Source organism: Caloenas nicobarica, chromosome 14, assembly GCF_036013445.1.
Source record: "Caloenas nicobarica isolate bCalNic1 chromosome 14, bCalNic1.hap1, whole genome shotgun sequence".
NCBI classification, from domain to species: Eukaryota; Metazoa; Chordata; class Aves; order Columbiformes; family Columbidae; genus Caloenas; species Caloenas nicobarica.
Genome location: NC_088258.1, coordinates 10433312 through 10447412, shown reverse-complemented (window position 1 = coordinate 10447412; position 14101 = coordinate 10433312). Strand labels below are relative to the sequence as shown.

Here is a 14101-nt window from a genome sequence, read left to right as displayed (position 1 = left end):
GAAATTCACACTGAAAGAGCTTGCAGAGAAGATGTTTACTGGTGGTAAGGGGAAATGATGTAAATCCCTGTATGTGGTGAGAAACCCAGCTCGGTGCTTGTCTCAAAGCCAGAGAGGGAATAAATTCTGATCCAAAAGTCTGCTTTGGCCAACTATGCAAAGTGTCTGCTGTACAAACTCTCCACTACTAACACAGACAATGGCCCCATGGGTACTAGGAAGACTGCGTATGATTGCTTGGGATTGTAGAAATAACACTGCAAAACATATAGAAAAGAACATAAATAACAGAAATAACACAGCAGGCATGACAGCTTCCAGGGCTATAAAGCAGAAAGGTCATGATGCAAAATCATTCTGAACGAGACACTCCAACAGCAACCTGCACCAACATAAACTACTGAAATCCCTGAAGTGATGGATATATATTCTGCATTTCCTCAGTGATTTGCTAGAGAATATTTGCAATCCTACAGCTTTGTAGTACATTTAAAATGAACCAATTTGAGGATGGATTGGACCGCCTCAATCTTCGCCTTGCCTATTCATCTCAGCAGCTGTTTCTTGCTTTGTTACAGAACAAAGCAGCTGAGATTAGCTCTTGCTACACACGCACAATGGCATTTGCTTTTCATAATAAAGGGTTGTCACTCATGCAGCAGGAGTGAGATATAAGGATGAGGAGAAATTGTGCGGTGCCTGAACGGACAGTGTGACAATACTCTTAATAAGAGCAAGTCTGCTAGGTACAACAGAAGGCAAGTGAGCACAACACTGAGGTTGCACAGTTAATGTTCACAATCATGTGATGTATCAAATGACCCAGAGCTGTTCTTTAAGAACTGAAGACGATGCTTCCTACCATGCAAACTACTACTAAAAATCTCACACTAAATTAATGTCCAGTTGTATGATTTGAATTGGAATGTGGCTAGTTACGCTTGACCAAAAGTGCAATATTATAGGCTTTTTTCCCTTTTTAGCCTGTTGAGGAGTGACGACTATGGGAGAGAGAAAAGATCCACCTGAAAAAGTGGGGCAGAAGAATCTTTACCGACAGGCTTGCTAATCTATGAGGAGGGCTTCAAACTCAGTCTGTCAGGGAATGATGATGATGATGATGACAGCCCGATGAAAAGCAGGGGTACTGTGAACAGAGAAGGGGAGGCTCTGGTGTGTTCCCTGTGAAGGCAGCACAGGCAGGAGCCCATCTCAAGTGCCTGTGCACAAGTACATGCACCACAGGAAACACAACAGAAGGAATTAGAAGGTGCACAGTTGCACAGCTTTGATCCCATCGGGTTTACAGAAACCTGGTGAGACTGTTTCCACGTTGGGAGGGTTGCACCAGGCAGTTCCAGGCGCTCTAGAAAGGACAAGCTGGGAGGTGAGGAGGAGGGGCTGCCCCTCTGCAAAGGAGCAGCCTGAATGTCACCTTGTGACAGGTGATGAGCCCTTTGAGAGTTCACGGTTAAGGATCGGAGGACAAACTACTGACCTATAAAACAACACAGACCATGCTGCATAAACTAATGTTCATTTTAACTTTGAACTTTTAAATGCTTATTGTTGGCAGATCATGTCACTACAGTAAAAAACACAAACCCGAAGTCACAGCTGGCAGTATTACCAGAGGGGTCCTTTGGTTTCCCATCTCTTGTCTATAGTCATTTGACCATGACTTTCTTTTTCCTACAAAAGTTACCAAAACTGAAAATTAAATATTCCTTTCCACATCACATGAAGTTGCACTCAGCAAACAGTGTAGCTGCCTTACAGCTCCTCAGAGCCAGCAATAAAGCAGGACCCTGGCCTAGCACAGAGAGAGGTTTTGCATTTAGATGTTATTCTTCTCTGAATGTTGATGCCACCTCAGTAATTACAAAGTGCTATCGCTGTGATAAAGCTTTCTGATGAATACAGGAGCAGCAACTTCCCCCACTCCCCAATATTAAATCAAGTACAGTGCTTTGGAGAATGTGGTCTCAAACAAACAAGCCACTGCTCCAAATACAGAGTTGTGCACATAAAAGGAAAACATGGACTTGTGCTAGCAGATTCTATGGATCCCTCATCAAGGTTAATACTAATAAATACTTAGCTTTTATGGACATTTATACATCTTTACTGTTGTGGTCTGAAGAGCATCTGAAAGCCATCACCACTGGCCATTTAAACTTTTTTAGAGGTCATCCTTCCAGTGGATGAGCACACATTGAATGAATTGAAAATCATCAGCCCCTATTATAAGACCATCTGTCCCCTCCTTATTATTCCCATCTTCCCCTCGCTTTCATGTGCTGAAACAGTCATCACCTCCCATCATTAATAGTCATTTTACAGCAATCATTTCTCCTGAAACACACATAAAGCATACTTGAGAGTATTTTATACACTTAACTGACACTTGCCAGAAATTCACCAACTGTTATCATAATACTGGCACCACCAATGTCACAGGAAGGGGATGGGGACTCATTTCTGCTGTAATGTCATTATTTTAAATTATTAATTTGATTCATTGTCCTTCTTCAGAAAAAGTTTTTTATCCTAAAGCTCTTCTGTCCCAGCTAGCCATTATCTGTCATTGATGTATCTATCTAGAATCAAATTCTATTGAAAACCAGCAAATCTTCTGTTACTTTACAACATGACTCAGTCTTTCTAGGTTAAACCCTGCTAACCTTGACTTTTGCTGCTTCTTGCAGGAGAAGTCTTCACTGAAGGTACTGTACTAGATACAGTAAAACAGAAGGGGCGGAAGAGTATTAGTCTGACAGAATAACACTTATCCAAGTGAAACACCAAATCTGACTTGGTACTGACAGACTCAGCAGAAGCACAGAGACCCAAATGCAATCACGTTGGTCAGTTGACAGTACACAAGATATAGCATCCTCCCCCCAAAAATTCTGACACACTAAGTCCAGTGATCACACTTATCAAAATAAACAATTAGATCTGTTAGGTGACTACTGAAGTGCACTTTCATCAACAAAAGTCACAAAAATACCTCAAAAGTTTATTGGAAGGTTTATCTTTTCAAGGAAATACTTGTTAATTAACTGAACTTCATTAATGCTATCATGGAAATTAGGAAAAAAGCTAAAATGTTTTCTAATGTAAATGAAATGCACCATAAAGGAAAGCTATCATGGTAAAAAAATCTAGCATGGGCTTGTATGATGACTTTGGGGGAAAACTCTTTATGAAGGTGTACTGCTGTCAGGGGTCTGTGGAAAGAGGAGCCAAGAACAGGGTGCCCAGCTGAGCCTTTGCGTGGGGCCATGGGAGTGGCAGAAGGCAGAGGCAGGAAAAGATGCAGTTTGTGGCTTACGATACCTACACTGATGCTACTCTAACATAGCAGCTCCTAATGCTACCAAGCTTAGGCTACATGAAGCCAGACAGTAAAATGTAATTAAAAAAACTCCACACTTAAAGCAACAGGATGCAACACAATCCACAGCAAGTATTTAGAAATTAGATTGGTTTGATGTTTCTCACATACACTTCTTCCAAAAGCTTCCATAATTACTTAGCAGTTCTGGTTTCAGTACGTCCAGCTCAAATACTGAAATAACCACTTTCGCAGAACAGATAAATTGGAGTTGGAAGAGAACAGCACACTTCATAAGCTGAAGCTGAGAGGCAGCGTCCTGAGAGTTCAGGCAGATCAGATACTGTTCCACTTCAACAGCAGATTGCGTGTGGAGGTCTCACCCAGACATGAACACCTTCCCTTTGGAACTCAAAAGGAAGGAACTAAACAGAAAAAGCACATAGCTCAGGGGGGTGAATTCCACTTGGGTGATTGATTGTTCTTGCACTACGGAATGGGTTTCCTGACTTGCCCTATAGACTAGGGTGCTATATTCATGCTTTGTATGAACTCTCTTCGCATCTCTCTACATCCTCATCTCCCTTCTTATCCTCATAAAGTAAATAAGTAATTCTGCCAGTGGCATGTTTTTTAGGCAACTCTTGATGCAATAGAAAAGCTTTCTGCACATATTACTCCAATTTTTATGTGCCTACACGTTGCATGTTTCCATCAGAACAGTCAAACAGCGAACAGCTTGGCCAAAGAGGTTGTGCAGTCTCTGCCCTTGGAAGCCTTCAAGACTGGAGTGGATAAAGTCTTCAGCAATGTGGTCTGATGCCATATCTGACCTTGCTTTGAACAGAATTAGTCTGTGAATCAGTCACCAAGAAAGCAAGTTTAAAAGTTATTTAGTTATTTTTTACTGGTTTTCTATTAAAAACCAAACAAACCAACCAGGCAAACCACAAAAACTTTCTACCTTAAATACTTCTCTCCACTGCTGTACTGTACTTGTTTTGGGTGATATATTAGGATGCACAGCAGTTCAAGGAATTTGACATAAGCTACATGAAAGCTCCCACAAAGGATACCAGTCCAGCTCTGTGCAACCCTACCCCCTTCATTATGAGCTCTGCCAGTTCTGGAGTCAACTCTGGCTCTGATGAGCTTGAGGCTTCAGATCTTCCTTTACTCCATGACCTTCCCTCCTCTCTCTTTCAGAAGCTCCAATGATTAAAATCCCTCCTTGCATGCACACATGCAGCCTATTTTTGTTATTTCCTGGGCCAGACAGTTTTCCCCCACACCTATGTGTGTGTTTTGCACAGTATGGATCACTTACTTTCAGACTGATATAACTTTTGCCTTCACCACCTCCATTCATTCAACAATAACACGAAAGAGACACCATAAATATGGAGAAGCCTTCATAAAAACAAATGACATGTATACTATTAATAAATGCTTTTGCTGAACTGGTTTTCCAACACTGCTCCCAGAGTACACTTCACTGCGCTGCCACCAAGAGCCATTTTTCACATTGATTGGGCCATTTCGAAAGCAGAGAATTTTGAGCTGCCATGATTCCCCCAAACAAGTACCAGCATAAATGCCTTTTATTTTGGTTAAAGCAGCACATGGATCCTGCCTACAGGTACATCTAGCATGTTTAGACTAGGTTAAGGTTCTCCTTTCAGCTTCAGCAAGATCCAGATTGAATTAAGGCGGCTGGAGGCCTGAAGGTGAAAGCCCCAGGAGGATGTAAGAAACACCCCAGACCCATTCAGAATCCACGGGGCAGAGCCAAGGGAGTGGAATATCAGAGGAAACACAGCACTGAGCACACCGCTGAGGATTTGTGTGGCCGTCTACAACAGGGCACAGCTCAAGAGCATTGTGAAAAGAAAGAAGGATTGGTAAGTCACTGGCAGAGATGGCAACGTGAGACTAGTCGAGACCACAGGGCTTTAAATCATCCACCAGCACTGAGTGACAGCACCCAAACAGAACTAAGAAAAAAGGAGGCAAAAAAAAGACCCAGACTCACATTTTCTGCTCAGAGCTTCCCAGTTAAAATGCTTTCACGCAAGAAGCTTGAAGTCAGCACTAACATTCAGGAATTCACTGCTGCCTAACATAATGCAACAGAGAATGGACTTTATACTGTGAATCAGATGTATTAATCATGAGATACATAATGCGAATGTACCATAACAACAACTCTTCTCTATTTTTCCTATTCGCTTTTGAGGAAGATATGAATTATAATGACTTAATAACAGCTCATTGAGCATTCCCTTCACGTATTACATTTTTATTGTACCAAGCTTACAAGAAGTATTGGTTGGATATGTGATTTATTTGAATTAATGTACAATTCTGCAATGTAAACCTGAGGTCAGTTTGCACTGTCTGAAGAAATTATCATCCAAATTAATGTTGATTGGAAGTTAGTATTCACAGTTGTGTCTTGTTCATCACCATAAAGCAGACAGTGTCACATCACTGCTAGAATCTAATGTCAGAATTACCCTCTCCCTGTGTCACAGGTAGCACAAACCCTTAAGTGTTCAAAGGGGAGCAAGGATTATTCACTCTTTTCAAGGACAGCATTTATTATATTAAAGAGTAGTTGTTCCTGGTGAGCTTGATGGTTCCAGGAATTGATAACGGAATCTGCTGCCTTCATCTTGAGATCAATTAGCTCCAATACAGCCCATGTTCCTTAAGGCAAAGAATCTCTTCTACAGGTGGCTGACACACACTTCAGTTTATTTCTTATTTCCCACCAGTCAAGTCCCAAATTAAGAGGCAGCACCAGCAAGCCTCTCTCTAATGGTCTTTTTAGAGCCCTAGCACAGGAATTAGAGACCTGTTTTTTATTATTTCTCCGACTTGAAAACATGTGCAGTCCTAGTTCCTGTTCACCAGGACTATGCTCTAGCTACTAGCTTAGAAGACCAGGATAAAACTATTTTTAAATATCTCATTGTGGTGCCTTAGAGAAGAAAGTAAAGATGTCTAATGATGCAGACAAACCTCTTCTAAAAGAGAATGGTAAGCACTGTTTCTACAACTGTTCACATGCATCAGACTATGATTCTTTAATACAAAACGAGTAGGTAATACTTGCTGGGCAACTAATGATCTATAACAACACCACGTTTCACCTTACACATTCTTCTTCTCTAGTTTCAATAATCCTGTTCTTCACGTAATCACCCAGCTTAAGTAGTAAGGACACTGCATAGCTTCACTCTAGCCTACTCTACAGATTAAGAAACAAGAGCTGTTGGTTTAAAAATCCTTGTGGCTGAGTAGGATCTGAGACGTAGGGTGCACTATGTGAAGCCTTTGTTTCTTGCCAGAAGACAGCCACCACCAGGTACATACAGTGAATAAGCACTGCCAGAGTTAAACCCTGCTTAACAGGCTGGGATGTAATCAAGTCAGGTTTCTCATCAATCCTCTGAAAGATGCAACAATGCTTGAGTAAGAGATGGGCATATAGCTCTCCAGGTCAACAAATTTTTAAAAAGCAGGCTCTCAGAGAGTCTAGTGGCCTAGAATGGAGGCTCCCATTTATTTCAGGGCCTTACTGTGCTCATGATAAGCCTGAATGAGAATGTAAATGGAATTGTAGCAAAACAAATGTGACCCATGTTCCTTGGGCAGAAAGCTGTATTGTTTGCCTCAGGATTTCTTACCTTTCCTCAGTCCTGACGTTTGACCCTGCTGCAATGCTTCTGAAATGGTATGGCTCACAGTTTGGTCCACTGGTATCTCAATATCAGAATCATCTTCAAAGAATCCTGACAGTATTCCAGAGCTCTCAGAGGGGAAGGCAAAGACTGTGCAAGGGGCAGTAACTCACACTGCCAGCCCAGGCACTGGGTGCTATCAGCCAAGGGTTCTGCCACAACACCTGTCCTAGAGGTCTATGGTTCATATGTGTGTAGTATTTCATTTTCATATGTTCCACAGAATTGAACCAGAAATTGTTTCTACACAGCTAGAAATCTGAGAATTATTTTACTATTTAACATTAAAAAACTCAAACCTTACTGTTTTTCGCGTTATGAGATTACACGTGCTTGTACAAATCAAAGTGCTGGTCTCATAGCTAGTTCTCTCTACTGCTAAGTATCTTGTGCAGTTAGCAGAGCATAAACCTCCTAAATTTCACATACGTCATTTTAACATCACCTACTTATGTCATTTGGTGCAGATCAGTTGCAAAACATTAGTCCCAAAATAAGAGTTATTTGAACTTTTTCTTTCAACCAATTCCTTGGTTTTTAATCACCTACTAAAAGGTTTCTCAATGATTTTTATTTCTGTGTTGATTTCTGGGGAAAACCAAAATTGACCTGCTTGATCAATTTTGCTTCAAGTGACCACATTGTCTCCTATTTCGAGTGAATTTCAAGCTAGATTTCTATTACATATTACACACATCTGAAATACTTGTGAATATTCAAAAGCTGTAGGCTGACAGGGAAGGCATAAAAACTGTAATATGAACAACTCACTTATTCTACTTTCTTACTAAATAAAAACGTAAAAAGGGAATACTTAAAAACTAAAAGGCAATACATTCAGAAAGGAATACATTCAGAATGCGCTAAATGGACGCAGTTTTCATACAATGTTTCATCAGGAGTGGGATGACTGCATAAAGCCAGTGAAATGACCTAAGAACTGAAAATATTAGAGATCAGATAGTGTCTGATTTCTGTTCAAGGAAATAATGATTTCCAACCTACACCGTGAACGGGAGCTGTCACATCTCATACTTCACAGAAGAAATTGCTGGTATGGCAGAGGAACTCCCCACAACTTACTACACTACAAGCTTAGTAGATACTGTCCCTGTGTTCCTTCCCCAACTACAGAGCAGTTTATATACAACAGAATTAGTGCAGTTTTACAACAGCAGCAAGAAAGAACTAGACTGAGTAGCCTGTGCAGCGTCCATATCCAGGCAGAGCATCAAGCCCTGATGCGCCAGGAACCTCTTTACCTCTTCTGCTGAGGACTTTGTGGGCTGCTGAAGGCAGAATATTAATGTTTCTGGTTTTAGCAACCATTCTGGAAAGTCATCTTCGGCCTCAACACCTCCCAGTCCACGAGTAACTTCTTTTAGTAAATCCTACTTGTCAGATTGTGGCAGAATTTGATGTGAGAGTAGGGATGACCTGCATTCCTTCATAATTCTCCTGTTATCAAGCCCCTGCCATATCGGTCTTTGCTTTGTCCTCTATGGAGAAAATTCAAATGGGTATTGGCCTGTTCAAAAAATGTCACTGGCCTTCCCACATATCCTTAGCTTATTGAAATGTTTTAAATTTCATCTTGGGCCTCCTTTTCAATTTAGTTTAGTAAAAACAATGTTGTTAACATAGAGCTGCAGTTCTCCACTCGCACCTCCCAAGCTCCCAGAAAACAGTTATGGTTTCATGAATATCACAGTTTTGTTCTCCCAAAGCCAATCTAGGGGTCATCATGCACTAGATATAATGGGGTTTAAGTGGGATCATTTTAATCAATTCCTGTTTGATCTCTAGGTCTGTGAAAAAGCTCTAGAGTCTGTCAAACATGAAGAATTTGAAGCTGTGAATCAAATGACCCCAGATTTGGGATCTTAAGGTGAGCTTGTTCACTCATCTGGTACATTAGGTGTCAGGATAATTCTAACAAATATGTGGATCTTTGAGCACTCAGTTGATGGATCTGATTGAGGTCAATTGAGCTGATCTCAACTGTCTTCATTTCCCCAAAATTTTTGCTAAAGCTTTTAGTGGGAGAGAGCATCAGTAAAGCACCAGGAGCAGGTACACACACAACTGCTTCAGAGCATGGAGAGGTACATTGGAGAGTCTACATCCAGTTGCCATGGTACTGGTAGGGGATTACAGATTTTTCCTTCAGTGGAATGAATGCACACAGCAACAGTTCCAGCTTTTCTAACATGCTCTTCACATGCCCTCCCACCTTTCCTTTATCTCCATCTTATCCTTTTGTGTGACCATCACTTCTCAGGCCAGCAATTTCCTCTGTCCTTTTCTCCCATGCTCCATTGCCCTGACTCTCTCCTTGTGCATTCCCTTTCTCCTCCTCTATTTGTTTCCACATTTCTCCATTATGGGATTTGTGTGTCTCAGTGCACCAATACTGTCATACTTGTACACTGGACTAAATGCCAAAATAGCAGCAATCAACAATTAAGATGCTTGTGCTTACTTTGACGTCTGATATTCAATATAATTCAGCAACACTGGACCAGAAGTGCTCTCCTGATACCTATAAAAATGTTACCAAACAGTCATAATTCAAATGTACATTTGCTAGAAGATTAAAGACTGTAACCAACTGCTTTTCATATTAACCTTCTGTCTGGCTATTTCAGTAAGCAGACATCGCAATGGCAATGGCTACATTTAATATTTCAAATGGGATAGCATGAAAAGCAGCAGAACCATGGGGTATCTCAGAATGCAGCAGAACTCAGATACCTCTATTGTGTGGATATTGAGAATAAAGCATCTGCTTCAGATATGGAGCTCTGATAAAAAACCCATGAGTTTAATGAAGAGGGGATTTTATTGGGGAGGGTGGGTTGCAGAGGGAAAGTCACAATATAGTCTGTTTATTCGGCTTTTCTTTGCTCAATCGTGATGGACTGCTGACTGAGAGTAATAACATACTGAGGAAAAGAAAAATGGCTTAAGCAAACCCAAATGAAAGATAATGACTGAGTGGATTAGAACATTCTCTTCTGTGTGTCCGCCACTTCATGGTATTCCTTGGTTGAATCTGAAATTTCACAGTACCAGCATAAAAAGCAGCCTTAAAATACCTTAGGATAAGGTAGCTGAAGAAGAACGAACGTCAAAGATGTCCCCTGCGAAGCTCAAGAAAGAATAAGCATATTCTGCCTAGAGAAAAGGCAAATGCTAAAGCATCTTGCCAAGTTATTCTAGCATTACACAAGCTAGTTTCAAGAACACCTTTTTGAATTGTATTAGTCTATGTTGTCCTTTAAAAGAGAGGCATTCATCTACAGTCATAGACAATTTCGACCCTCAAATCTACAGCCCCCTTAAACTTTGATTTTTAGAGCAGACACGGTTCTAATAGTTTTCATGTCTAAGCATCAGAAACAATTTCATCCTAAAAACAGGATAAAAATTATGAAATGTGCTGAATCTTTTTACAAAGTAGAAAAATAAGAACAAATCTTTGAGGAGACACGGCACATAAATCCCTGCTTCTGCACAGAAATGCAGGAAGATGGATTAATCCCACAAGCAGCACAAGAGAACAGAAACAGAATAAAAGAGGTGGCTGAAAATGAAAAAAGGCTAAGGAAACTGCAAAGACAAAAGACTGTTATTTAAATTCCTCAGATCCAAAAATAAGTGGTGCATAACGGTTTGTCAGTAAGGGAGACATTCACTCAAAGGAGTCATTTGAGGACTTGTGACATCTCCACAAATGAGAGTTGATAACAGACAAATAATTTCATATTTTTCATACATTTCAAAGGGCTTCCACATCAAATGAGCAGGTGCTTTGCAGGTGGTAATTTCATCATCAATTAACTGTTCAGTTCTGGCAATTCATTCGGTTCAGACTCAACACTGAGCCTTTAAATTCCTTTTAACACAGAGATTTCTCAGACCAGTGCCTGGCAGGAGACTCCTGCCGATTGCTCTGTATTATTACGGACACCGGGAGGCAGAAGGAACAGGAACCTCAGGACAACACCAAGACCTACAGAGCGCTTGTCTCCTGCAGCTGCACCTACCACAGGAAAGAACAAACCAAAACCATCCATACAAAAAACTGGCACTGCGGTCTGGAGAGGCTGGAGTGCTTCAACTGCTCAGTGTCACTTAATTAAAATTGTGTGCTTGGGTACAATCTTTAAATCACTTTTCTAATTAAGAAATGCACTCTGGCCCAGGTCATTAGCTGTGCAATGTCAGCAGGGTACCAAAACAGCTTTGAGGCTAAGTGCACGAGAGATTAGTCTCGTTATTCAGCAAGGGTCTCTCAATCAGAACAAAAATTACTCCAAAAAACATGCACCTAGTCAAGGAAAGGGTCCAAGCATCAGTCCTCGGTGCTGAGCAGCACACGGTGTGCTGGATTAATCTAATTACATCGCTGTTGCTTTTTTCTGGCAAGCTATTTAACAAAATACACAGCGATGATAAAAGAATTGACTCTCACTTCTACTACAGAAGATAATTAAGATTTGTTTGGTGGAATGAAAGACAAATCAGGGTTGAAAAAAAGTCAACATAAATTTCAGTGTTTTTTGACAGCTGGAGAGAATGTATATTAAAATGGATTAAATATAATTATCCTTGTTAACTTTTTCTCTGTTGATCCTGAAAATGGCATGAGATGATAAACTTCAGGACAACATGTAGCAACATTTGGGAGCAAACTGCTTTTTTTCCAAGCATGTAAAAAACAACCCACAGTTTTGCTTCACTAACAAGTAGCCAAAAGTGATGAAGCATCATATGAAAAGCAGATCAAGACTGACACAAGAAGTGAAATATCCTGGTGTTCCAGGTTGGCAAGAGACTAATCTGAAATGGATTAAACAATGTGCCATCTCTTTAAAATAAAAAATAAAAAAGTCCCCCTATTGGTTCAGAAATCAGAGTGCATCAGCAAGTCTCCTGGTTTAGTTGGGATTCAGATTCTTCCCCCTCTTTCAGTTACCAAGTCCCAGAGCCTGATTTTGAGCACTGACATCCCATAATGACTTCAAATAACAGTTTGGACACTAGCACTCCTGAAGATCTGGCTGTAAAAGGGACAGACACATACATCAACTGAAAACAAGGTGGGAGAGTCAGAGACTGGAAAGGGGCATCACTTCACTGGTTTAACTTCACTAACCCAAAAGAAAGCTGTATTATCATGCTTGTCCAAGAGCAGTCACAATTACTGGATGGTCAGTAAACTGCCAGTCACTCAGGGCTGGCTCTACAACTAGTGATGCGCTGCTTTGGCACAGGGGTATTAAAAAATTTTCCTGTTTTGAGATCAAGAACTATGGGATATACAGTCTTGCTGAGCATTTCTAAGCTGTCTTACCTCAAACATCTCTTGCTCTGTCCTACGATGATCATCCAGGAGCTGCTCCATGTAGGTCAGATTACGGAATTTTTCTAGGTAACTACTGTATTGTTTCTGCAGTTGTTCCTCAATCTTCTCATACTCATCCATAAAAGCAGGACTGGAGAGAACGAGCACAAACTACTCAGCGGAGTATTGACCTGTATGTGCAGAATTCTGAAATATGCATTTTTTGATTTTGCAGCTTCCTTTCCACGTCTGCTAAACTAATCTAAAAGGACCTTTTGTTTTTAAGGTTCCACACTACTTCAGAGACTAAAAGTATGAGACAAAAAACCTCATTAAATTATTCTGCAAAAATTAGATCTAGTAAAGGAGAGGTTATTGCGTACCCACTACCATTCCCTTCCAAACAGGCACAAAGGCAATATTTTGGCCTCTTTACCAGGCAAATCCAAGTTAATTATCCTGCTGTTACATAACTCCAAAAAACTGGCTTGTAGCATGGCTGGTGAATCATTAACTTTGCTGGAGACTTTATTTGTTACAAAACTGTGCTGTGTCATTACAAGCAGAACAAGACTTGAGACCAAGAAATGATGAAGTCCTTACACTACAGAGCCAACTGCTGTGCCCCAAAGAACACAATGGCTGTCTGGTGCTTCACATCTACCCCATATCCTTCCTCCAAAGTGTTACTGATCCAAACGTGTATATGAATCAATGTCATTGCTTCTACAACTCATTTTTCTAGTATTTCCTTTTTTTTTTTTTTAATATATGAAGTCAAAAATAGAGCATGACCTTGTAGATTGTATAAACCTGCAGTTTAATAAGGGCAAGAAATCAACCCAAACTGTAAATCTGAACATCTTGACTTTATGGCAGGCTGTATCACTGCCTAGAGGAACTGACCCTAACAAAGGATGAATAATGAATAACTGGTGGCTAAGAATGCTTGAAGCCTCTGGGAACAGTGCAAATGTTTGCACAAGTTGCCATTTTCAAACTACCTGACACAATCTATGACGAATGACAAAGGAAAAGACATGCTACCTGATCAATCTGTACAGCTCAGGTAGTGATTAAGCAATCCCCCAAAATAGTATTCCGGCCACTTCGAATAGCCCTGAAATTCTGATTTCAAATACATGGTAACGGAAAAACAAACAATTATAATATAATCCAGACTGGGCACTTCTGGAGAAGAGAATCTCTCTCTTCCACAGGCCATCATCTCAGTCTCATTAGAGACTTCACTCCTTGCTGCTCTAAACATTAACAACACACATTCCATCATTTATGCTAACGCTCATTTATGCAGTAGAAAATCAGCTCATAATCTTTACCGAACACTTTGTAGAGTCTGTAGCCTCTTCTGGCTTCTTTCCAGTTCCAATTTTCGTTTTTCAATCTTGACTTCCAAATTGGCTTCATCCAAAGCCACATTATTCAACATGTCTTTAGTCTTTTGGACTTCTTCCTAAAAGAGAAGGATGGTGAACCATGGCTTGCACTGGAATAATTAGAATTATCTTTCAGATGCTGAACATTTTTCTGGATAATCTTGCTCTCATGTTATCAAATAACATTATAACAATGATCTAGAACATAAACGGGCTACGCAATGAAAATTAAAGTTATTTGTGGCCAGGATAGTGAACTAACTGGACA

General features: G+C 40.4%; 1 protein-coding gene across 2 annotated transcripts in view; it reads right to left on the bottom strand.

Moving 5' to 3' along the window:
• Positions 1 to 14101, bottom strand: part of CLUAP1 (clusterin associated protein 1) — a 58494-nt gene that overhangs the window by 23711 nt on the left and 20682 nt on the right. For both annotated transcript variants that reach the window (XM_065644934.1, XM_065644936.1), the window contains exons 7-8: positions 13777 to 13910; positions 12446 to 12587 (exon numbers count right to left, since the gene is read on the bottom strand). In XM_065644934.1, the coding sequence (XP_065501006.1) occupies positions 12446 to 12587; positions 13777 to 13910 (276 nt within the window). The remainder of the gene's footprint in view (positions 1 to 12445; positions 12588 to 13776; positions 13911 to 14101) is intronic.